General features: G+C 37.9%; 1 protein-coding gene across 4 annotated transcripts in view; it reads right to left on the bottom strand.

Moving 5' to 3' along the window:
* spidr (scaffold protein involved in DNA repair) overlaps positions 1-27,504 on the bottom strand; it is a 62,455-nt gene that overhangs the window by 30,997 nt on the left and 3,954 nt on the right. For 2 of the 4 annotated variants that reach the window (XM_062991086.1, XM_062991089.1), the window contains exons 1-8: positions 23,577-23,651; positions 23,007-23,156; positions 22,876-22,930; positions 20,414-20,581; positions 17,411-17,487; positions 9,124-9,332; positions 4,976-5,076; positions 2,325-2,517 (exon numbers count right to left, since the gene is read on the bottom strand). In XM_062991086.1, coding sequence (XP_062847156.1) covers positions 2,325-2,517; positions 4,976-5,076; positions 9,124-9,332; positions 17,411-17,487; positions 20,414-20,581; positions 22,876-22,930; positions 23,007-23,156; positions 23,577-23,594 — 971 coding nt within the window. In that variant the 5' untranslated portion in view covers positions 23,595-23,651. Of the gene's footprint in view, positions 1-2,324; positions 2,518-4,975; positions 5,077-9,123; positions 9,333-17,410; positions 17,488-20,413; positions 20,582-22,875; positions 22,931-23,006; positions 23,157-23,576; positions 23,652-27,504 lie in introns of those variants that run through there. The other 2 variants (XM_062991087.1, XM_062991090.1) reach the window with 2 other exon arrangements.

The following is a 27,504-nucleotide window of genomic DNA, read 5'->3' as shown; positions in this document are numbered from 1 at the left end:
GTATATCAGATCTGGTCTCTTACTGGGTAAACAGATTATCTTTATATTTGTGATATATTTTGTGATTGAATTGTGTCATGCTAAAGGAAAATTTTAACAAACAAAAAATAGTGTGATATACAAATATTACATGAAGGTGAACATTTCAGACATTAAGCAAAATCTATCACAAATAATAATTAAAAATAAATGCCTTGGTGAAATAAAAAATAATAAAAACTCTTTCACATTCTTCACATTTCAACTATGTGAGATCAATTGTAAGGTAAACTACTGAGCTGTCCATGGAACAGACAAGCCTGTGGACTTTCCACAGTCAGCTAGACCCAGCCAGTGGAAAAGAGAAAGTTTGAAAATAAGAAAAAAACAGCTGTGTTTTCCCCTGCCTTGCTGGAAATGAGCAAATAACTGCCAGGAAGAGAAATGCAGGTCACTCCCTGAAGCAGAACGATGACATGGACGCAGCATGGGAGAGGGGGGCGGGGAATGGTGAATGAGAGGGAGAGTTGGATCCAAGCCTGAATAGCCCTTTTCTTTTAATTCCTTTTCTCTAAAACATCAGCCATTTTCAAAAGATATCTGCTAAACCATGAATTAGTCACACCAGCAACACACCAAGTAAACATGTAATTACATCAATGTTCTCTGTGCCTAAGCTAAAATGAACAGGCAGTAGATTACAATTAGAAGGCTGGATTTGTAACTGTGACTATGAGAAACTCTTTGAGGTCCTGTCAAAATTATGTAACTGAAATCATGCCAATTGATTTTATGCCATTCTTAAAACAAAAACTGGATATTGGTGTTAACATACGGTATATAACCTTTTATCAACAAGTACATTAAATATCTGTATAAAACTTTTATACTAAACAATAAACATTGTTTATAGTTAACAAACAAACACCAAAAATCTGTCAAATATAATAATAAAAAAAACAGTCATTTTTAAAAAGTGTGTAAAAAGCAAATTAAAATACAAAGCATTAACACAGGGAATACATCAGCAAATAATCCTATTTAACAGCAATGTTTCTTAATAAGCAATTGCAAGAATGAGGTATTTTACCTTCTACAGTACATATAATGATCAAAAGATTTAGGAAACTAAGAAATGTCTGTGAGCAATGGGAAAGGCCCAAAATCACTAATGAAGGTTAACGTTCATCGATCCCTCAGATGAAAGAGCATGAAAAACTAGCATGACTATGAAATGGACATCACCACATTGGCTATACAGTATATAATCATTGATATGTCCATCTGCCCTGCTACTAAAGGCAAGCAGGAAACATAAATGTGCAGATGATGACGGTCTGTGACATTCTTTTTAATCAGACAGTTTCTGCATCTCTTTAGACCTGGGAAATCCCTTTACATATCATTCCTGTTAGGCTTATTGTCTTAGCCCTAGTACGGTGTCTATCGTGACTCCTGCATGCTTTACGAGGTTTCCGGTTTCTTTTGTTTCTGCCAGCTTATATATCAGCATTTTCTAATCCTCTATAAAGAACCTAGAAACTAGTTTCACTGCACACTTTTAAGTGGAGCCCCACAGACAAATCTACACTGGACGAGTGCTGCATCAGTGTGCATCATACTTCAAAGCGCTAGTCTGTCTGTCCTATTGCCTCTCCACTTAGGGCTGCAGATTTAATTTGGATTATTTTTAATTATGTGTTATTTTAGCCATCTTTTGTAGATTTTCGTGGCTGTTTAGTCACACTGTTGTACTGCCTTGGTTAAGCATCCTGCATACCGGGTTAATCCTCCCAGGTCTTTAATGTACGGTACTACACCTGCTGCCTTAGTGGTGAAGCGTGCCCTGTCCCACAGCACGGCCCTACTATACTATCCTAATTAGCAATACGGAGTCAAAAATTATTTATCTCACCATCGGACAGTGACAAAGAAAAAATTTAAAATTGACTTAGCTGTCCTTAACTTACATAGCATTAAAAACAAAGTTGTGCTTTTTTAGAGGTACTGATATATTTTGTCAACGTCACACAAAATAAAAAATTTATTAGTCTGACATGGCACACAGAATAGCAGTTTCTATTCAACCTAAATGAAAATAAACGTTTTACCACTAGTTCAGTAGTTTCAACTAGTTTAGCTGCATCTGGCCAAAGAAACCTAGTACAAATGCTTTAAACATTAGCAGTGGTTTTAGTAATATTTTACCATCTACTGGAATTTGTACTTTAACCTCTAGGCTTTAATATTTTTATAGAATTAATTATAAACAATACATGTTATATGTTTGCACTTCATTTAACCCAACATAAAGCTCTACCAAAAAAATAAAAGAGTGATCTTACCATGGTGGACAGACATAGATTGTGTCACCCATATTGGGTGCCAGATGAGTAGCTGTATCCTTGGTGAAAAGAGCAATACAGGGCTCTCCACCCATGTGGACAATCTCTACATGTTTTTCACACAGTGCGGCTAGCATTCCACAAACTTCCCACATATCCCGCACAAGCAGCACTAATACACCTGGTCTTTCTTCTGCCACAACACAGAAAATACAAACTGTTTTAGCTCAGAACAATGCATCTAAAATACAATAACTGTTTAAACTAAAATCTAAACATTTATCAAAATTAAATAGGACATTTTTTCATATTTACAGAGCTAATTTTATGTTTATCTTTTTATCTTTGCATTATTGTTACCTATTGGCATTATTTTTGTTCTAATCAAAGTCAGAGTTTTACAGTCTTAAGTTGCAGCAAACACTACACTACAAACAACAACTGTAGAATAAATTTAAAAAAATCACAGCCAGGAGGCATCTTGGATGGACCTTCACAGTGGAAACATGTATTGTGGTCAGATGAATCAGCATTTCAGGATTTTTTTGGAAAAAATGGACGCCGTGTGCTCCGGACCAAAGACGAAAAAGACCGTCCAGGCTGTTATCAGCAACAAGTCCAAAAGCCAGGGTTGTCATGGTATGGGGCTGTGTCAGTGCCCTTGGCAAAGGTAATTTACACTTCTGTGATGGCACCATTAATGCAGAAAAGTATACTGAGATCTTGTGACATATGCTGCCTTCAAGACGTCATCTTTTCCAGGGACGTTCATGCATTTTTTTAACAAGACAATTCAAAACCACATGCTGCACACATTACAAAGGCATGGATGCAGAAGAAGAGGGTACAAGTACTGGACTGGCCTGCCTGCTGTACTGTTGCACATCTTAACACGTGTTTGCAGGAAGAATGGATGTTGATCTGCAGAAGATCCATATCCTTGATCCAGCTTGCAATGAATCATAATTTGAACATTTCAAGCTCGACTGTGATTTGTTTTCTGCAGCTTTTAATCATCTTTTCTCACTTGTCAGGCATCCAGAAGGCTTTAACCTGGCTACGTCATACATGCAAGCTGTACTCAGAGGAATCCTCAGCTCTTCCTAAAGTTGAGTACCATCCAACCAAAAGGTTACATCTCCTGGCACTATACAGTCATTCTGTTGTTACTTTACATTAGTTTTTTCTGGGTCAAGTACAGAAGTGCTTCATCACTGCCTTTTTCTGCAGCTGAATTGATGTCTTTGTACACATCCACCTCTGATATTGTACCACATTGCTTCTGCATAATAAAGGTAGGTTTAGTCTGGCACCTCAGCTAGGACTTATCTCCACGGCAGACTACAGACAGACTACAGGCAGCATAGCTCTCTGCTTTTCTGGTGCACGCAACAAGACACCATATCATGAGACATGACACAGAACCGAACAACCTTCTGATGTATAACAGATTTGTTTGAATTAGTGAACAGTGCTTCTTATCAAAAAAAGTCAAAAGCACCTGTCATGTAAACTTGGAAGATCAATTATACATAAAACTAAAATTCAAGGGAACAATGCATTGCAAGTAGGACAAAGCTTCAAAATATTTTTGAACAGGGTGGGCACAAGTAGTCTACTATTAAAAGTCATTACTAGGGTGTGGGGCATTTATTTCTGAGATTTATAACAATGCTAAATATAAATATTACTCTTTATACTACTTAATATAAGTTTATTTAAAGTGTTGTACATTACACTTGTAATAATAATGAGCTGCTATGCTCCTGCTGCTTCAAGGCTACAGACAGAATATTAGCCATATAATGAGTACAAATAAAATATTATTAGGATGTATTGTAGTACATACACTACACTTTTAAAAAAGACGTCGTCTTGAAAAAAAATTACTACTGATTTTAAGTAAACATTAAATTAATCAGAACAACAGTCTAGACATTGTCAAATATCTAAATGACAATTTGAAGTAGCAAATTTAAAAATATATATACAGTATATATCTATACAGGCAAACAAAGACCCATTTTCAGCAACTGTCACTCCTGTCTTACCATGGGGCATTGTGTTAGCTGATCCTAAGTTATGGTTGGGCTGATTTATAATCATAAAACCCTTTTGCAATTATGTTAAAATTGTTGTGCTATTTAAGGAAGCAATAATCCTGGCCATTTTATTGCTTTCTTAGTATATAAAGCATTAGCATTTGTGGGCTTGATTATGGTCTAAAAAAAAAAAAAAAAAAAGGGTAGTCTATCATTGCTTTAAAAAAATTAAGGCTATTCCATGTGACAAATTTCTAAGATACATTGAAAATATATTGCAAAATACATTACTTCCCTCACAGGACGATGCAATCTAGTTTACATTTGATTAAAGGGAATTTTAATAGAAACCTACAACACTAAAACAGAACAATGACCCAATGCACTGCTCATAATTATGCAAAACCTACAACCCCAAATCAAAAAAAAAGTTGAGGAGTGGCTTACATTTACTTTGACTTTTATTTCAATGCAGACAGTATGAACTCAAAATTTTTCATGTTTTGTCTGGTCAACTAAAAAAATATATGGGGGAATATAATAATGTAAAGAAACAGCAGATTTAATGGTATGTACAAAATGCCCACCCATGTGGACAAGATTCTTTACCTGTAGCCATGGAAATGTTTGACCATGACTGATGACGCCAGAAGCTTATAGCTGATCTCTGTCTAGACTGAAGCCTATTCAGTCTTTCTGCAAGACCCCGACTATTAAAGAAAAAAAACAAAGATCCATGCATTATTAGCAATCTGTGAGCAACAGAGTCACAACACCGATACTATAAACATTAGTGCAGAAAACTTAGTATGATTATTTTATTGCCGCATTTACATTCTTAGTAGATATTGAAAAAAGGTGTATCCGGTGGGCATGTAAATAGGCATGTATAAATTTAAACTACACAAACAGTTAAGGTAAAAAAATGATTGATATTTACTGCAATTTACTGCATAGCAGGAACAGCCCTTACTCTTTTTATAAAGCTCTCCATTCAGTTTTGATTTGATTCTATTTAATAAAATTCTATGTATAGGCCAAACTTTATTAATGTAGATTCTTGCATAAAGTACACTGAAACACCAATGTGACTTGTGAGCTACAATTGGAAAACAGTTAAAACTGGTTTATTAATAACTAAGAAGATTTTTGCAGAATGCCATGTATTCAGTATCTTCAGTATCAATAACCACATCTTCATCAATGCTGTGGGTCTGGCATGATCGTAAAACATTAGGTGTAAGACAGGCACATCTAAAGCAGAACACACATTTGCTTATCCACACATAGATACAACTTAGAGTGAGACAACAGGTAAAGGTGCTAAACTAAGTAGTGAAACTGCTTGGATTGATATAAACTTGTTTAATACAGAAAAACACAAGACACACGCACAAAAAATATTGAAAAGCAATGCCAGAACATGATTTATGGCACCCTTCATTCAGTTTAAAACAATGGACAAAACCAGAATAACCTGTGATTAATTAAAAATATTATTAATTAGACTTAAGTCCCCACCCTGTCAGTGCTCACATGACGTTAATTAGCCTACAGTAGCTTTGATGCTTAAAAAGGCCAGTTTTATTCTCTGTACCTTAATCACAAAGACAAATACGTGATCTGATTGTGGAGACCACAGATGCAATAATTACAAGCACATTCAGTCTAAAGGGTTCAAGACTCCAAAGACCTCAATGGCATCAATGGGTTCAGCGAAATGTTATTAAGAAGCTAAGCTTCTCTCAGCTAGCTGCGTGCCTACACAGACAAATGACAAAATTTGTGTATGTAGGGGGAGGAACAATGGCTGAAATTACTACAAAATTACAACCTCTTTTGACCACAGCTTCCAGCCTGCATACCAGGCTGATCTTACACATGATGCTGGGGTCTGTCAGACCCTGCCCCTGGCAGGTAAAAAGAATCGACTGGCGGAAAATTGAGTCTATAAAATAAAGTACACCCTACTTACAATGCAACATGGAGAAGGATCTATAATATTGTGGTGCTGCTTTGCTGCCCATGGAACCGGAAGCCTTGAACATGTTACAGGAACAATAAAACCAGGATTATCATAGCATTTTGGATTTGATTGTTTTAATTTGGCCAGCAATGGCTATGTTTACATACAATGATTTTCTCCAATCTGATTATAGGTTAGGACTGAGGAGTTTTTGTGTGTACACTCTACTGGTGTGTACCACCTGGTGTATATATTACCATGACAACGAGCATCACATGAGTAGAATCTGAATAAGAGAAGCAGCAGTATGATACCTGAGTTTTTAAATGGTGTGCTGATTTTTTAAATTGCTTTAAAACTATGGCAGACTCAGAAAAATGTACTTTATATTCACTTAACAAGGGGCAAGATTTCATGTCCTGCAACATTCTGAGGCAAATAAGCTGTACACCAGTCCCATCGCCAAAGACTTTCAAACCTTTGGATGAAAGTGCACAGTAACGACTGCTGGGTGAGAGTCATACTGAACAAATTCACAGAATCTGAGTTAAAACAAAGCTTCCAGACACGGCAGATATTCATGATTTTATGCAACTTGATGAAAGATTGTCTCACCCTCACAAAACATACCGTAAAAGTATGACGCAAATACACATGTGCAAAGCTTACTTACATTTTCTGATTGGGAATATAATTGGATACAGGTGTTTATATGGCTATTATCCTCCTATTTAAGGTGTTCCAATTAAGGTGTTTCAAGAAGCCCATTGTTTTCTTGAGTCAAGATATCTTTTCTGGTTTTCTTAAATTAAAGTTGGAAGATTTTAGCCTTTGGAAGCCTTTATCTAAAACAATCCAGCTTGCCAATAATGTTGACCACAACTGTATTTAAGCTTGGCAGAGCTGCTATTCACACTTGCTTCTTTCTTGACTTTGGACATACAATGTATCACAAAAGTGAGTACACCCCTCACATTTCTGCAAATATTTTATTATATCTTTTCATGGGACAACACTATAGAAATAAAACTTGGATATAACTTAGAGTAGTCAGTGTACAGCTTGTATAGCAGTGTAGATTTACTGTCTTCTGAAAATAACTCAACACACAGCCATTAATGTCTAAATGGCTGGCAACATAAGTGAGTACACCCCACAGTGAACATGTCCAAATTGTGCCCAAAGTGTCAATATTTTGTGTGACCACCATTATTAGCACTGCCTTAACACTCCTGGGCATGGAATTCACCAGAGCTGCACAGGTTGCTACTGGAATCCTCTTCCACTCCTCCATGATGACATCACGGAGCTGGTGGATGATAGACACCTTGAACTCCTCCACCTTCCACTTGAGGATGCGCCACAGGTGCTCAATTGGGTTTAGTCCATCACCTTTACCTTCAGCTTCCTCAGCAAGGCAGTTGTCATCTTGGAGGTTGTGTTTGGGGTCGTTATCCTGTTGGAAAACTGCCATGAGGCCCAGTTTTTAAAGGGAGGGGATCATGCTCTGTTTCAGAATGTCACAGTACATGTTGGAATTCATGTTTCCCTCAATGAACTGCAGCTCCCCAGTGCCAGCAACACTCATGCAGCCCAAGACCATGATGCTACCACCACCATGCTTGACTGTAGGCAAGATACAGTTGTCTTGGTACTTCTCACCAGGGCGCCGCCACACATGCTGGACACCATCTGAGCCAAACAAGTTTATCTTGGTCTCGTCAGACCACAGGGCATTCCAGTAATCCATGTTCTTGGACTGCTTGTCTTCAGCAAACTGTTTGTGGGCTTTCTTGTGCGTCAGCTTCCTTCTGGGATGACGACCATGCAGACCGAGTTGATGCAGTGTGCGGCGTATGGTCTGAGCACTGACAGGCTGACCTCCCACGTCTTCAAGCTCTGCAGCGATGCTGGCAGCACTCATGTGTCTATTTTTTAAAGCCAACCTCTGGATATGACGCCGAACACGTGGACTAAACTTCTTTGGTCGACCCTGGCGAAGCCTGTTCCGAGTGGAACCTGTCCTGGAAAACCGCTGTATGACCTTGGCCACCATGCTGTAGCTCAGTTTCAGGGTGTTAGCAATCTTCTTATAGCCCAGGCCATCTTTGTGGAGAGCAACAATTCTATTTCTCACATCCTCAGAGAGTTCTTTGCCATGAGGTGCCATGTTGAATATCCAGTGGCCAGTATGAGAGAATTGTACCCAAAACACCAAATTTAACAGCCCTGCTCCCCATTTACACCTGGGACCTTGACACATGACACCAGGGAGGGACAACGACACATTTGGGCACAATTTGGACATGTTCACTGTGGGGTGTACTCACTTATGTTGCCAGCTATTTAGACATTAATGGCTGTGTGTTGAGTTATTTTCAGAAGACAGTAAATCTACACTGCTATACAAGCTGTACACTGACTACTCTAAGTTATATCCAAGTTTCATGTCTATAGTGTTGTCCCATGAAAAGATATAATGAAATATTTGCAGAAATGTGAGGGGTGTACTCACTTTTGTGATACACTGTATGTATGTGTGCAAAAAGGCTCTCAGAATCAGACAATTACATATATTAGCTGGGAAATAATGTAATTTGCTTTATAGCTGATTCTGTTTTCCTTTAAAAGGGTGACCCATTTAGTTATATGCTGTTATTGTAGCTGCTATGCTTTTACATTTTTTACAGTTGTAAAACCAGGCTTTAATATGCATAGAGCTATTGAGACATTACATCAGCGATAACCTTAATACCATACAATGCTATTTACTAGTAACTCCATCACTCACCTCTCAAACTTGCACCGCTTTTTGCCAGAGTCCTCAGGCGTCTTTGTGGTTTGATCGATTTGTTTTTGAGGTGTCTGTAGCAGTGCTTGTGCAGAGCGAACCCACTCAGATCTCTGTTGCTCTAGAGGTCCTGGAGTAGAAGAGTCTATTTGTCTGCACTCCGAAGTGCCCTCATTATCTGAAGAGTAGTCTGAAATTTCAGCCATCACCTAACAAAGACATGTATATTTTAATAACAGCACCCTAAAACCCAGGGTTCACTAGCCTCTCTTTCTTGACTGATTAATTTAATAGGTCAAACGAAAGATAAATAGAAAGTAAAGAAAGACACATACATACAGTGGGGGCCAAAAGTCTGAGAAAGTCATTTGTGAAAATGCTTAATACTGAAAATGACATTAATTTCTTAGTATTTGATATTACAATATAGATGCAAAATGCTTTTAAGTCATGAAACGTATGTAAAGGTTTAGCTTTACACTCACATTGTTGTTCTGATATAATTTGAGATAAACGACAATAATGGTTGGAAGAGTTGAAGATAAAAGTACAGCCAACAAGATGGATGGATACAATCAGAGAAACAATGAATAAGCCAGTAAATAAGCCTAAAGGCCCACGCAGAAGACGTGACATTTTAAAGAAACTACCCAAACGATTGCCTGAAGTCAAAATCAACCCAACAGCAGTTACTAATAACAATAAAATATAGGTGAAACATTATTCATTAGATTAGAAACGTCTTTGTAGGTCTTTGTATTTATTGTACTGTTTTTTTATCCGCACTGTGTATATTGTATTGTTTTGCACTTGTGTTCTGTGTTGCACCCTGGTCCTAGAGGAATGTCGTTTCATTTCAATATGTACTTTTATATAGCTAAAATGACAATTAAGCCTCTCCTAAACTATTTAAGCAGAAAATGCAAAATAGAAGCATTCAAAAAAAGGGAAATTTATTTGGCAACACTAAATACAAATACTAAACAATAAACAATGATATTATACAAAAGGAATAATAATAGTTACTTCTTCAAGAAACACCAATAACCAAAACACATAACCCTTGAGGGGGAAAAAATCCAGAGCCAAATCCAGAGCCAATCATGATGTCAGAAATTACCTACAAAATATGAAGCTCACTTATCTTAAACATTGCCATCAAATTCAAGCACTTTATAGTTACCAGAGAAATACTTAGCCAGGATCTGGAAATACTTCAAAATAAGCTGAATACATGTGTTTAAAAAGGGTTACAAAGCCATTTCTGAAAAATATATGACTGGCATAGGGCTGGACGATATGGCTAAAATTTATATCACGATATAACTCCTAATTTCGGTCGATACGATATAATTCCGATATCGATATGAATAACACAAATGTCAGAAAAACTGCCAAAAACACCAAAATTGGATGGCTGTACCTGCAAACCTCTTTTCTGGTTTCTGGCAAGAAATACAAGCTGAATACACCACTGAATCAGTCCTTCCTCTCTTATCAGCCATTTCGTCTGCTTCTTTTTCAACTGTGGACAGTGGCAAAGCCAGACAATTTCCATAGGGGTGGCCAGACTGAGACCATTGCTCACACAGGGGTGGCACAGAAACTGTCTGATACCTTATTTTTGTATGTGGCTAGTAGCTGTTGATCTAGTAGTGTTTTGGTCACTCACTCGTTTACCTATACAGGCAGTGAGTGCCATGTAGAATTACATCAAGCCTAGCATAATAAGCTTTTTATTTTTTCTAATTTTCCCTGTGAAAAACTAAAATATAGCCTATAACCTTAACAGAATTTCAAAGATATTCCTTTGCAATACTTGATCATTTGATTGCAAACTTGTGTGTACTGATGAGACTCATTTGAACCCCAGAACATGCCAGTGTGAATGCATGGAAAAGAAAAGAATTTCAAGAATATGACACATTCTGACCAACACTATTAAGCCAAATCAGCATTGAAAATTGACTTTACTTTTAATAGCCTTCTACAATGCTGGGGCTTCTTAAAACTGAATATTTTCTTTTAAATAGAAGTGTTATTTAACTGCTATTAAATTGTTTTTGAAAAAAACCCGCCCAATTAGGAGGAAAAACAGCCCAATCTGGCAACAGTGGAACGCGAATATCCCGTTGGTGAATTTATTCGTAGCGCGCTACAACTACTAAGAAGTAATATTAATAACTGGTATTAGTACTCAGTACTAGTACTTTTTCTGTAATTGTGTTGGTGGTTGACATTTATGTTGAGTGTGTAACTGCGCTGTTTTGATGGAGAACTACTCGCTTGAGGTGCGCTGTTGAATTGCGTCCCTGTGGGAACACCTGCGAGCAGAAATGCTTCCGCAAAAAAGTAACACGGGCAAAGCGCACTGACGTAAAGCATATCGATCGAATTTGCTTAAAAATCATATCACCGTTATTGAAACATTTTCTATCGCGATATATATCGATATCGAATTATTGTCCAGCACTAGACTGGCAGTTACAAAAAAAGCATTTAAAGCAATCATTGTAGAAATAAACAATAATCTATTTAGTGGACATGGATTGAACAGGACATTGTTGATTAATCTCAAGATTAATCAGCATCTAAGAAATAGGTATATCATGTCCAAACAGGTCTTGTTTAAACTGTTTCACTGGGTACCACTCCGTAATCCCAGATTATACCTTGTGTGCAAATGATGGAAAAAACTTAACTTGGTATATAGATATGAATTAATTAATTTAGACACATACAATATAACCAATACAATATGGCCACTGCTGTTTTTCAAATTTTTGGACTCTAATGTGGAGAATTATACACTTTAAATATTGTATCAAATAGTAATTGTTCAGCAAAATAATAACAAAATGTAAATATGGCTTGGTGTTATTAATGGTTGTTATAATAATCCCAATGCAACACTGATTTGGAATAACAATAAAAAAAAATTCTGAATCTTTCTACTTTACCGCTGTAATTTGAGCAATAATAAAACGCAAACCATCAAAACAGGAAGTAAAAAGTCTTTATTTTGGAGTAAAGGAAAGCTGTTTCAAATGTGTTCAGTATGTTTGACAGTGCAGTGTGTCTCAGGCTCATACACACAAACAACCACTGATGGTCTGTAACGCGTTACTTAGTAACGCGTTACTCTAATCTGACCACATTTTTCAGTAACGAGTAATCTAACGCGTTACTATTTCCAATCCAGTAATTAGATTAAAGTTACTTATCCAAGTTACTGTGCGTTACTATTTTTGTCATTTTCCTTAGTGAAAAGATATTTTTGCTTTCTTCTTGGCAGGGGCGGAGCCAGGGGGTGGCCAGTGGTTGCCATGGCCACCATAAAGTAATCTTCGGCCACCCCTCTGGCCCCCCCCACCACCGCTTTGCCGGCCATTTTTTTGCGGAAGCATTTCTGCACGCAGGAGCAGCGCACCTCAGATGAGTAGTTCTTCACCAAAACAGTGCAGTAATACACTCAACATAAATGTCAACCACCAACACAATTACAGAAGTAGTACTATTTAGTAGTATTCGTGGCGCGCTACGAGTAAAAGCGCAAGCTGGCTCTGCGCATTCCAGTGTTGCCAGATTGGGCGGATTTTGTTGGAAAACAATTTAATAGCAGGTACATTTACATTTTCATTTACATTTTCAGCATTTAGCAGACGATCTTATCCAGAGCGACTTACAGAAGTGCTTCTATAGTGGTAAATAACACTTCTATTTAAAATAAAATCTTCCGTTTTAAGAAGCTCCAGCATTGTAGAAGGCTATTAAAAGTGAAGTCAATTTTCAATGCTGATTTAGCGTAATAGTGTTGGTCAGTCTGTATCATATTCTTGAAAGAAAATAAAAATTTGTTTTCCATGCATTCACACTAGCATGTTCTGGGATGATGTTATGAGTCTCATCAGTACACACAAGTTGGCAGCCAAATGATAAAGTATTGCAAAGGAATATCTTCGAAATATTCCGCATTATATAACTAATAAAGTAACTTGTAATCTAACTTAGTTACTTTTAAAATCAAGTAATCCATAAAGTAACCAAGTTACTTTTTAAAGGAGTAATCAGTAATCAGATTACTTTTTCAAGGTAACTATGCCATCACTGCAAACAACACACCTAATGCAGAAAAGGAACTGATTTCTTTTGGAAAATCTAGTGCACTGCCTGTCTCCATGTCATGTGGAGGCATGATCAGCATTCCAGCCAGCCTACACATTCGTTTTATTTTAGTCAACTTCAGCCATCTGGGAAGCCTGCCAGCAGACGTCACACTGCACATGCTCACTTTCTTGCCCTTATTTTTTCCCATGGGTCTGTTTCTTCCAATCGTACCTTCTCTTGTTTCTCTTGTTGATCCCACCCTCTATCCCCCTTTAGAACACCATGTTCCTGGCTCTAAGTCAAATATTTGTTCACCCTGCAATGACTGAAGCCTAATTAGAGCCAAACTCGAATTTTATACGCTAGCATCTCAGCTGAATCATGTTTGTGCATGTACTAAAAGGAGTCATAGTAAAGAGGCAGTTTCCAGTTCCTCAGGAACAGGACGGACCAACTTTTGTTTGGGGAAGTGGGCTGGACATAGATAAGTAAATCAGTTAAGCATGACCAGAAAGTGCCAAGTTTCAGAAAATGGCATAGGGACACCAAGACAGCACCGAAACAAATGTCCTAATATTACTTAAAGGCAAACAAAATTACATTTAAACATCAACAGCAGAAGCTACATAAATTCATAGGTTTTCAGGACTGGACTTCCTAAATCAGATATCTGTCAAAAACCAGCTGGAAAACAAAACTTTGGATTAAGTAGGCAAAATAAACTGTAGCTGGGTTTAACTTATACATTGTATACTGTACAAGTTTGGGCTTAAATAAAAACAACAATCCTCAACATTTTAACGGTTGTCCATTTGCAATTAAAATGAAGCATAAACCCTCTTTAAAGCTATTTAAGACGTTTCAGTCACTGAGCTGCCATTTAACTGATAATAAGGTAAACCAACATTGATAAGCATCTGTATCTGGCAAACATGCACACTTTTGTTTGCTTTGGTTTTACCATCTACACTTTGTACAACCCCAAATCAGAAAAACGTTGGGTCAGTATGGAAAATGCAAATAAAATAAAAAAGCAGTGTTCCTTACATTTACTTTGACTTTTATTTTATTGCAGACAGTTTGAACCCAAAATATTACATGTTTTGTCTGCTCAATCAATTTCATTTGTTAATATACTTCCATTCCTGCATTTTAGGCCTGCAACACATTCCAAAAAAAAAAAAAGTTGGGACGGGGGCAATTTAGGGCTAGCAATGAGGTGAAAAAACTGGTGATGTCCAAACAGGTGATGTCAACAGGTGATTGTAATCATGATTTGGTACAAAAGCAGCATCCAGGAAAGGCTGAGTCTTTGATGAGCAAAGATGATCAGAGGATCTCCAGTTTGTCAACAAATGCGTGAGAAAAGTATTGAAATATTTAAAAACAATGTACCTCAAAGAAAGATGGGAAGGGATTTGCATATGTCTCCCTCTACAGTGCATAATATCATTAAACGATTCAAGGAATCTGGAGGAATTTCAGTGCATAAAGGCCATGGGTGATAGCTTAAGCTGAACGCCCGTTATCTTCGATCCCTCAGACGGCACTTTATCAAGAACCGCCACTCAACAATAACTGATTTTAGGATGTTTTTTTTGGAAAAAATTGAGCACACAGCGTTCATTTTTTCAAAAAATAAAATAAAAATAATAATAATCCTGAAATGCTTATTAATCTGACAAAACAGGGCCGTAAAAGGACCGAAAAAGGACCGCCCAGACTGTTATCAGCAACAAGTCCAAAAGCCAGGGTCTGTCATGGTATGGGGCTGTGTCAGTGCCTCTGGCAAAGGTACAGTACAGTACAGAGCTGTAGACAGACCAGGATAATAAGGATATTTTACCTCATGCCTCAGTCTTAAAGACTTGAGTGTGCTGATTTTCATGTTAAAAACTGACTGAATCTGTATTTTTGAACAGCCTATAAAGTCACATTGGATTTCTAGCTACCAATTTGGCTTTAAATTTACATTCTAAATACTAAACTTGCTCTGGTCATTTATTGTTTTTATGTTCATGTAGGTACAACATTAATATGACGTTTATTACTATTTTTTGTATTTGTAAAAAAAGTTTTCTAGTTTGTTATACTGTGTTTTTATTTGTTAATTGTTCTGGCATATGTTCCTTTTTTTTCTGCAAGTCTATAACAAATTGTGGACTAGGATGTAAGGTTCAGTTACAGGTTTTGCTGGAGACATCCATCCAACCTAGTTATAAAGTGTTTGACAGCTTTTATTGTGAGTTTGATTCGTCATACTTGTGGCTATCGTAGAAGTCTGCTGCCTCTACATGGCAGTAAGCAGAAACAGCAAGTCTCCTCTTCTGGTTTCCAGCTTTTTAACGTGCCAACAAGTAATTTGTGTAAAAACACAAAAGAATCCTTTTTTAATTACAAATTAATTACAAAACGTCACTTCTAAGAAATCCACAATGTAGTCCACATAAAATTGTAAAACAACTTGTAAAAAATGTTTGTTCTGAAAGCTTAACAAAATATGGAAACATAAGATAATCAGATTTAGTCATTTTTTGAGTCATGTAATAAGGACTATTAATGAGCAAAAATGAAGTCAAGATTATTTAATATTCAGTAAACCTTAGATCATTTAAAAACTATATTGTGTTATATGTCTTTTTTATTTAAAAAATTAACAAGCAGCAAATGTGTGGTGGAATGTCATGATGATAGTCAAGATGCAAGACTTTTAAATTTGCTCTAATAAGCAACCTTAAGTTGGTGTGACCTAGCAAGAAATGGCTTAAGGTAATTTAAAAATAGAAAACAGATTGCACAACATCAGGACTGCTATATATTTAGGATCATGTGCAACTCTATTTAACTGCATACCACCAAAAAATATCAAGTGTCTGGTTATTTATGTGGTTTGTGTACCCAAGACAGTTCCTGGTTGTTGTGCAATGGAAGGAGGGGTGTACTGAAGACCTGCCAACGGCAACTACACCCATGGCTGGATTACTGACCGGGCCAGTGGGGCCAGTGCCCAGGGGCCCTTGAGGTCAGGGGGCCCCGGGGGGGCCCTGGCCCAAAACATTTTGCGATGCCTATCAACATTTATGATACAATATATTTTTATTTCCGAGGGCCCTCCATTTTAAGGATCCTCTGACTATTAGGGACTTTGACCCCAGGGCCTCTTGGGGGCCCGTAGCCATGCTTTTGGGCCCCTTATGAAAATGGATGAGGCGTTGTGGCACTGCTCTGACTTCGACTTCTGGCTATTAGGGGTCCTAGGAAAGAGGGGGGCATATTTTTAGAGGGCCCTGGTTATGAGAGCCCCTACCAGGGGGCCCTAGAGAAGAGCAGGGCATACCATTAGAGGGCCCTTGATCACGAGGGCCCCTGCTATGGGGCCCTTGACTTCCATAGAAGTCATTTACCATGGCTCCTTGACTTTCTAGGGACCTACAAATTGCCAGGCAAGCTACCATATTTCATAACAGACGTTTTGTTGCAAATATGCGATTCAGGCCCTTCCTTAATGTTTCTGAATTTGTATTGTTTCAAAATTATTATGTTCAATTTCTCTTAAGCGCAGAGACTTTGCAATTTTGCAATTATTTAGATTTAAGACAAGCAATTTCAAGCAGTTTGAATGCATACACACACTTAACTGAGCTATTTGATGTTCTTTTCATGCCTGACAATATGTCCAACAGTGAGCTCACTTTAACTTTGCCCAGGGGCCCAGACTATCCTTAATCCGACCTTGACTACACCCAAATTTGTTTAAAAAACTTACTGTATATTTAGGAGTCCAAATTGCCCCCTAAATGGTACAATTTGTGTTTTATTTAAATGTATAAATAAAATACATTGTTTTATTTACACAAATTACCTCGCAACATTCATGTAATAAGAATGTTAGCCGATTTTTCCACAAAACAGTTCAAGTTCAGTAAGTTTTTAGGCTGAGCGGTAACTCAATCACATGAACATGAACTTCTATTCATAAGCCACTGCATTGTTATAGTGGCTATGTGTTTAGATTCATCAACATGCGGGAAGGCAAACCTCATGTCCATCTTTAGCTGTCTAGTAGACAGCTGGACTTATAAAAAAACAATATCAATAAACCATAGTAATTATAGTGTGTGTGTGTATTGTCACATAACGTGAAAAATGAGCATAAAAAAACAAACATTAAATTACTTACCACAGGTATTGTTTCCTCTGAAGTAGAATTTTCTTCATGCTCACTTCCTGAATCTATGGTGGGAAGCTCATCTGTGTCTAACAATTAAAACCACACAATAACAAATTATTTACATTTGATTATACTCTGCTAACAAGCTTACAAAATTACTGTAAATTAAAGTCATTTCCAGAAAATGCATGATTTGTTATTTTTCTGTAATATTTATTTATTTGAGGGTGCATGGGTCATGCAGTGGTGAAATGCACTGCTGCTGGGATCCATGGTTTGAAACCCCAGCGATACAATCAAATCAAATCAAAGTTGGTCACATAGTCATACACAGTACAATTGGCAGTGAAATGCTTTTGTGACTGCTCAGTCACATTAGTAATTAGACAAAATTAGATAAAAAAATATTACTATAGTTTTTTTAAATGTAAAACGTGTAGAAAATAAAATTATTAAAATAGAAATTTTAGAAAATAGAAAAACAGAAGCAATTAAAAGTAGAAAAAGGGAAACAAAAATCTAGTCCAGACAGCTATTGTTGTTAAGGACCCGAATAGCTTGCGGGGAAAAAGCTCCCACTCATCTTCTCTCTTTTGGCCTTCAAGGAGCAAAAACTCTTTCCAGACCGTAACAGAGAGAACAGTCCATTATAGGGAGGACTAGGGTCCTTCCTAGGGCTATCTTCCTGGCCCTTTACTTGCACAATTTCCTATATATGGACTGCAGGTCAGGAAGCTTGGTCTGAATGAGGTGCTCAGCTAAACACACCACCATTTGGAGAGCCTGCCTATCCTGCTTGCCGGGCCTTCTTTGACAGCGTGATGGTGTGGCAGGACCATGACAGGTTAATCGAGATGTGGACTCCAAGTTACTTGAAACTGTTAACTCTTTCCACTGCAGTTCCACTGAGCAAAACAGGATGGTAACTCCTCTCATGCATTACAGTGGGGCTAAAAAGTATTTAGTCAGCCACTGATTGTGCAAGTTCTCCTACTTAGAAAGATGAGAGAGGTCTGTAATTTTCATCATAGGTACACTTCAACTATGAGAGACAAAATGAGAAAAAAAAATCCAGGAAATCACATTGTAGGATTTTTAAAGAATTTATTTGTAAATTATGGTGGAAAATAAGTATTTGGTCAATAACAAACAAGCAAAATTTCTGGCTCTCACAGACCTGTAACTACTTCTTTAAGAAGCTCTTCTGTCCTCCACTCGTTACCTGTATTAATGGCACCGGTTTGACATCGTTATCTGTATAAAAGACACCTGTTCACAGCCTCAAACCATGGCCAAGACCAAAGAGCTGTCGAAGGACACCAGGAAGAAAATCGTAGACCTGCACCAGGCTGGGAAGAGAATCTACAATAGGCAAGCAGGTTGGTGTGAATAAATCAACTGTGGGAGCAATTATAAGAAAATGGAAGACATACAAGACCATTGATAATCTCCCTCGATCCCGTGGGGTCAAAATAATCATGAGAACGGTGAGCAAAATATCCCAGAACTACACGGAGGGACCTGATGAATGACCTGCAGAGAGCTGGGACCAAAGTAACAAGGCTACCATCAGTAACACACTACGCCGAGAGGGACTCAAATCCTGCAGTGCCAGGCGTGTCCCCCTGCTTAAGCCAGTACATGTCCAGGCCCGTCTGAAGTTTGCCAGAGAGCTTATGGATGATCCAGAAGAGGATTGGGAGAATATCATGTGGTCAGATGAAACCAACATGGAACTTTTTGGTAAAAACTCAACTCGTCGTGTTTGGAGGAAGAAGAATGCTGAGTAAACACCATACCTACTGTGAAGAATGGGGGTGGAAACATCATGCTTTGGGGCTGTTTTTCTGCAAAGGGGACAGGGCGACTGATCTGTGTTAAGGGAAGAACGAACGGGGCCATGTATCGTGAGATTTTAAGCCAAAACCTCCTTCCATCAGTGAGAGCATTGAAGATGGAACGTGGCTGGGTCTTCCAGCATGACAATGATCCCAAACACACCGCTCGGGCAACGAAGGAGTCGCTCCGTAAAAAGCATTTCAAGGTCCTGGAGTGGCCTAGCCAGTCTCCAGACCTCAACCCCAGAGAAAATTTGTGGAGTCCGTGTTGCCCAGCGACAGCCCCAAAACATCACTGCTCTAGAGGAGATCTGCATGGAGGAATGGGCCAAAATACCAGCTACAGTGTGTGCAAACCTGGTGAAGACTTACAGGAAACGTTTGACCTCTGTCATTGCCAACAAAGGTTATGTTACAAAGTATTGAGTTGAACTTTTGTTATTGACCAAATACTTATTTTCCACCATAATTTACAAAAAAATTCTTTAAAAATCCTACAATGTGATTTCCTGGATTTTTTTTTCTCATTTTGTCTCTCATAGTTGAGAGTCTCTCATCTTTCTAAGTAGGAGAACTTGCACAATCAGTGGCTGACTAAATACTTTTTGGCCCCACTGTATATTTAGTTATACAGTATATTAAAGTGGAAGAATCATTATAAGTTTCTCTTTAAACAATACTGGGGCATTACCTGTCATTAACAGAAACATGTCAGGATCACTGTACTGGGAAAAATACTAAAATAATTTAGTCAACCAAGAAACTAAATATGGACATTTCAAGAAATAAGGCAATTTGCTTGTATGTCTAAAATCTAGTTAAAATGCAAAATTAAGAGTTTATGAGAGAAACCCTTGCAGGAATGTGTAATTAAAAACAATTTGCCTAAATAAATGGGTCAAAATTGATCAAAACATGCGTGTAAAAGTGTATGCACTAAAAGTATATCGAATAACAAAAATAAAATATTGTTTTCCCTGTGTTTCTACTGTACAAACACAAACCTGCCAGTATTAAGGGTGTTACTTAGAGCTCTGGTAAAATATTTTAAAATGTTTAGCTGTAAAGAGTAACAAAGTTCATAGTTCTATGGATTTATGGTAAATTGCTGATTTTGCTATGCAAACTTTATAGCCATGCCAACCAAAAAAATACCAAAAGTTAATTACTGTACCTGCTCCTGTGCTGAGAAAACGGCAATATTTGCTGACCCTTGTGCTAGTCTTTGGTTTGCAGAGCTGAGAAAACTTTCTGGCAGAGACAGAGTGCTGCAGTTGGCTTTCACTGTCAGACTTCTCCTCTTCACTTGAGCTCCAAGAAACATGGACAGAATCCTTTTCTCCTGAGTCATTACAAAGAGATTTAGGAATATTTTAGCTCACATAAACCGTACTTATCATTTCTGAAAGAAAATAAATTTTTCAAGTATATTTATGCACTCTAAACCTGCCTCAAAACTTGAATCACTATGTAACATGATACAGTGAAGGTACCATTTCTAACAGAAAGTAACCTAGAGGATTTAATTTTTCTTTAGGTTGAAACGAATCATGCATCCAGTTTTCATAAAGCCATTTCATTTTTAAATTTACGACAACATTTAGTCCTTTTTGAGAGTCTATTAGCATGGCACATTCTGACTTGGTAATCTTTGCCCACTCTTGTAAAAGCACTCCAAATCCGTCAGATTGAGAGAACCTCTTCTGTACACAGTCCTCTGCAGGTCACCACATAGATTTCCAACTGAGGTCTGGTCTGTTGGCTGGGTCGTTCTAAAACGTCAATCTTCTTCTAGTGATGCCATTCTTTTGTTAATAACATGCTTTGGCATGTTAAATATTAAATTTCTTTTCATCTTCAGGTTTAAGCAGAGGTCTGAATGTTTTGTGCCAAGATGGACTGATATTTGGAACTGTTCACGACACTAAAGCCCCTTTTGCAGTTTTGCATGGGTAAGTTGTTGCTTTTGCACCTTTTGAAATTATGCCCCAAAACTTCAACCTTGGAGTCATCAGACCATTAAAGGTTTTTACACAGGCTTTTGGCAGATTAGTTTAGTTTTTTTATCCTTTTTTTTAATTGAATTGCACAGATTATCCAACACATTAAATATGCTCTATAATTACAGCTACAATGCTTCTTGATATGCCTCTAGCACACCTGTATGTCGACAATTTATACCACTTCTGTAGATCCTTCTACAAAGTATTGAATAAAGGATCTTTTTTTTTTTTTTTGTAATTTCTTCTTGCTTTTAGACAGACAAAATTGATAGAAATTACTAAAAAAAGGGGAGATGATCACATTTCTAGATGCATATCAGACACTAGCCGTTGGAAAGTGGACATACGTCAGGGTACATTGTGCAATAGGCCCATATATGCACAGACACACAATTGCAATAGGAAATATTCAACCTCATGACCCTAAAAGGTGGTATGGTGAGAAGTCTCTATATGCACGTAAGTAGTACATGTCCATGTGCATTATTATTCACCAAACAGGCTTAGTACTTGGTGGAACATCCTTTTCACCATTATTGATGCACAGAAGCTTTAATTGATAAGTTGATATCTTTTGTGCTGCAACTGCAGTCTTTAAATTGTAGGGGATTTAAACCTGAAGACTAAGAAGGCCATTTCAGGTTATTCCATGATTTTTTCATTAACCAAGCTTTGGTTGACTTGGAAGTATGCTTGGGATTACTGTCTTACTAAAAAGTCTAAATATCATAACATTTTATAATAACATTTCTCCTCAAAATGCCTTGGTTTTTCTGTAAATCCGTAGCGGCAGACACAGGGTCAAAATAACCAGACCAGCAGAAAAACATCACCACATATTCACAGACTCATCTCCATGCCTGACCATGACGATGGTATTCTTCTGGTCATAAGTCTTGCCTTTATTGCACCAGACAACTTCCAATCAATACGGTCAAACAGTTCTAGTTTTGATTCATCACTTCATAAGACTGTGTCCCAGAACTATGCAGCCCTATCCAAATTCCTTCTGATGTATTCCAGTCCATCCTTTCTGTGCTATTTGGTCAAGACTGGTGTGTGTCATGGAGTAGACATGAAGTCTTTGATTAAGTGACCTTCATATGGTTGCCACCGACATCAGGTCATCCTGTAAGTCTTCTGCAGTATTATGGGGGCTTAATTCATTGCCCTAAAAAGATCTTGATAAAAGCCAGGCAGGTTTGCTGCTGCATCATAAATGTGAAGCATCCGAACAATATTTCTAATGGTGTCTCTAGAAATGTTTAATGTCTTTGAAATCTTCTTATACCCATGTTGTAACCCAACCTTAGGTTAAAGAAACTAGCAGTACATTTAAAGATCAGCAATATTATAACGGGTTAAAAAGTTGTTACATTAACAAAATATCCAGCTACTCTAAATTAATTTCTTTTATAATTTGCTGTATTAATAAAATTAACAAAAATGTAAAGCAAAATTTAGCTCTGCATAATGTTTTGGTGTTAATTATTATTTTCTTTGAGGGTTTGAATGAGTGGGTCACAAATATTTCTTGGGAGAGGCTATTCGTTTAGGCATTAAATTCAACGGTTTGTTTAGCAAGAAGTTTGCATATTAGGGTTGACAGCTGTTAAAAGACAAACTCAGTTACCTGATACGGAGGGCTGCTGCAAATGCTGCACAGCTCTGCATGTTCTTCCTGTAGCCTGAAAATCACAACATTTTGATGTATCTATCTAATCGGATTGAATGGCAAAAAGGTTTAAACTACTTCTTCCACACCTTAATCACAGCTGTGTCCTGGAAGCTGTCTCCGCATCGTTCCCATGATTTTGTAGCTTTGGATGGCTCACCTGGTCTCTTCATATGAAAACTTTCTTTCAGGTTCTTCGGAAAAAACGTACACCTGGTGTTCCGGGTTTTTCTTTTGCGCTTTAAAAATACATGGTATAAAAATGTCAGGAAAATGAAATTAGCACCATAGTAAGCCAGTTTGTCTGGCAGAACGAATATTTATGATAAACTACGTTAAGTTGAAACGCTCGGGTAGCGAAGCGTCTATTACGTTGGCCCAACGGAAGGGTTTGTTCTATCCATAAATCTGACCGCCCCCGTTCGGTTGACTTTACCAATATTTTTAGTGCGAAAACAGTACAATTTACGAAATACTATGATCTTACTCCAAACAAATAGTTTAAATAAACGGAATAAATTACCATAAAAAGAGCAATTTACACACAAGAGTATTTAAAAACAAATGTAACAATTAATTTGTCTCAATTAAAATATGAGTTAATTTAAGTTTGACGTCGAAAACTTTAGATCTCATAACATAGCATATCTGTGTCATACCTTTGAAAAAGAAGACATTGCATAAAAGTTAGCGGGCGAGTACGCCTTATATTTACTGTGTAGGTCTTTCAAAATTGTAGTAATTAAAAAGCAACACAATACGTTAGCACGTCAAGTTTTAGTTACTACTTTCCCGGGCCATAAGGATAACGTTTTCTTCTAGTTTAAGTTTAGAGGCGCTTAGCAATATGCACTGCCCTCTACCGACACTCTCAAACTCAAACTCAAAAGAAGCTTTATTGGCATGACAAAATATAAACAATAAAAATAAGAAACAGCAAAAATATACAGAATAGTTACATGTGCAAAAAATTTTGAATAGAATAAAATATTAATAAAAACAGTGCAAAATAATAACATTAAAAAGTATAATATTTACAATAATGAGGTAGTAAAACAATCAGTTTGTGCGTGTGTGTGCTTGTGTGTGCGTGTGTGTGTGTGTGTGTGTGTGTGTGTATGGGACATGGTCACCCACTGTCCCTCACCTGGTGGCAGGTGTGAGTATAGAGTGCTGCTAGTGTGCAGCTCTCTCTGTGTTCCCCCAGTAGGTGGGGCAGTTTGTCGGGGTCTGGGAGGGAGGTGAAGTTGGGGATGATGTTATTAAATTTAGGGAAGAATTGGGAGCGGACGTGGTGGTACTTGGTACACCGGGTGAGGAAGTGCAGCTCCGTCTCTACTGTACTGAGAGTGCAGTGCTGATACAACCTCTCCTCCCGGGGCAGCCAGGACCGGGTGTGTCGCCCCGTCTCCACGGCCAGGTCGTGTGCGCTCAGTCTGTACCTCGTCAGGGTGTTTCTTAATTTAAAGTCGGATACTGCGCTCAGATAATCTGCTGCACTGTAGTGTCTGTTTAGGGTCAAATAACACTGCATTTTACTTTGAGTTTTAGTTTCAGTTTCCCAATAATTCAGATATTTAGTTCGGAGTTTTTGTGTAATTTGGTTTATTCTAATTGGGTTTGCAGATTTCTTCTGTTCCTGAGTCTTTATTGTGTTAGTGTGTGTTATTAGTGTGTCGGTGTGTGTTAGCAATGTGTTTGTGTGTGTTATTAGTGTATCGGTGTGTGTTAGTGGTGTATCTGTGTGTGTTACTGGTGTATCTGTGTGTGTTAGTGGTGTATGGGTGTAGTGACTAAGGACCAGTTGGATGAGGGGACTGGTATGTTTGCTCAGCTCTTGGTGTTTCAGGGCTTTATAATGATAAGTTTGGGGGTCGCTCTCATTTAGATGGTTCCAGAAGTTGATTGCTCTTCTCTGTATGTTTATAATTAGTGGAAATCGGCCTAATTCTGCCCTGCACGCATTGTTCGTGGTGTGTCTGTGCACCTTTAGGATGCTTTTACAGAACTCTGTGTGCAGGGTCTCTAATGGATGTTTGTCCCAATTATGGAATTGATGGTGTGTAAGCGAACCCCAAACTTCACTGCCATATAGAGCAATCGGTTCAATTATTGATTCAAAAATTTTAAGCCAGATTCGAACTGGAATTTCCACGAATGTTTGACGTTTTATAGCGTAGAAGGCCCTGCGAGCTTTTTCTCTCAGTTCATTTACTGCCGGATTAAAGTTTCCTGTGGAGCTGATGTTTAGTCCGAGGTAAGTATAATCTTTAGTGTGCTCAATTTCGTGCTGTCCTAATTTATATGTGTGTTTGGTTCCCTGAGATCTGGCTCTTTTCTGGAAGGTCATAATTTTGGTCTTTTTGAGGTTGACGGTCAGGGCCCAGGTCTGACAGTACTGCTGCAGCAGGTCCAGTTTGTGCTGGAGACCCTGAGCGCTGGGGGACAGCAGGACCAGATCATCTGCATACAGCAGGAGTTTAATCTCTGAGTCGTGTAGAGTGAGACCGGGCGTGGCTGAGTGCTCTAACATGGAGGCCAATTCATTAATATAGATGTTAAATAGAGTTGGACTTAAACAGCAGCCCTGTCTCACTCCACGCTCCTGAGAGATGAGATGTGTTCTCTTACTGCCGATTCTTATTCCACACTGGTTTTCTGTGTACATGGATTGAATAAGATCGTATGTTTTACCCCCTACACCACTCTCTAACATTTTATAAAACAATCCTTCATGCCAAATGGAATCAAAAGCTTTTTTTAAATCAATAAAACATGCAAATATTTTAGAGTTATTTTGAACTACATATTTTTCGATCAGGGTGTGTAGGGTGTAAATATGATCGGTAGTGCGGTAATTTGGTAGAAAACCAATCTGACTTTTACTCAGGACGTTGTGTTCGGTAAGGAAGTGTAATAATCGTGAGTTAATTATACTACAGAATAACTTCCCCAAATTACTGTTCACACAGATGCCCCGGTAATTATTAGGGTCGAATTTATCTCCACTTTTGTAGATGGGTGTTGAGACCTTGATTCCAGATTTCAGGGAAGGAACCGACACTCAGAACCAGGTTAAAGACTTTTAACATCGCCAGGTGAAATTTGGAGCTGCTGTGTTTGATCATTTCATTCAGGATCCCGTCAGGTCCTGATGATTTCTTTGTTTTTAGTTTTTTAATGTTGTCTTTAAGTTATTTTTCAGTAATTAAGGAATCAAGAGGATTCTGGTGGTTTTTAATAGCTCGTTCCAGATTCTCTAATTTACTAATAATTTGATTTTGTTCAGGATTTGAATCTAATTCTACATTTTTAAAGAGTGATTGGAAATGGGTTGTCCAGATATCCCCATCCTGAATGGCCAATTCTTCCTGTTCTCTATGTTTTAATTTGTTCCAATTGTCCCAGAATTGATGTGTGTTGATTGATTGTTCAATAATTGTTAGTTGTTTTTGGGTGTACTGAGCTTTTTTGGTTCTGAGTGTACGTTTATATTGTTTGAGGGTTTCACAGTAAAGAAGTCGTGTGTTACTGTTGTTTGGGTCTCTGTGTTTTTGGTTTGATATTTTACAGAGTTCTGTTCTTAACATTTGACAATCTTTGTCGAACCAGCTGTCATCTTTTGTAGATTTAGGTTTTGATTTAGATTTAATTTTTAATTGAGCTTTATTTGCTGTATTTTTAAAGATCTGATTAATATTTTTAACTGCCTGATTTACTCCTTCTTTACTGTGAATGTACGCAGTGTCCAGAAAGTTATCTAAGCTAATTTGGATTTCTGTGCTGCTAATTGCTTTCTGGAACTCCTCTGCGCTGTTCTCGGCCCATCTGTAGGATCTGGAGATGCTGTACAGCTTACTGGGCCGTGTGTGTGTGGTGGGGTTAGTTTCTGTCTTTTTGATGAACACAGTAATTTGGCTGTGATCAGACAGAGGGGTTAGAGGTTTAACAGTAAATGCACTGAGAGAGAAAGGGTCTAAATCTGTTATTGCATAGTCTACTGTACTATTACCAAGAGGTGAGCAGAACGTGAACCTTCCTAATGAGTCCCCTCGAGTTCTACCGTTGACAATGTACAGACCTAAAGTTCGACAGAGCTGCAGGAGGTCTTTACCATTTTTGTTAGTAACATGATCATAATTGTTTCTGTGGTTTAGGGTGGAATTGGTATTAAGAATTTGGTTGTTATTGATGAATCTGTTTCCCTGTTCATTTATAATATCAGGTTGGGTTCCTGTTCTGGCGTTCAGGTCTCCACAGACGAGCACTTTTCCCTGGGTTTGGAAATGGCAGGCCTCTCTCTCCAGCTCTGAGAACATATCTTCAGAGTAGTATGGAGACTCTGACGGAGGGATATAAATGGCACAGAGAAACAGTTCCTTCTGTGATGATAGTATAGTTTTGTTTATTTTTAGCCAAATGTGGTATTTTCCAATTTTCATAATGTTTATTAGCGTGTGTAGGTGTGATTTGTACCAGATTATGAGACCTCCTGAATCTCTGCCTTGGCGCACTGTGCTAAGTTTTTGGGAGGGTAATATGATTTCTCTGTAGTCACGGGGACAGTGGGTGACCATGTCGGCCTTG

Source organism: Trichomycterus rosablanca, chromosome 3 (assembly GCF_030014385.1).
Source record: "Trichomycterus rosablanca isolate fTriRos1 chromosome 3, fTriRos1.hap1, whole genome shotgun sequence".
Lineage (NCBI taxonomy): Eukaryota > Metazoa > Chordata > Actinopteri > Siluriformes > Trichomycteridae > Trichomycterus > Trichomycterus rosablanca.
The sequence above is the reverse complement of the archived record's forward strand: the minus strand, read 5'-3'. Positions and strand labels throughout refer to the sequence as shown.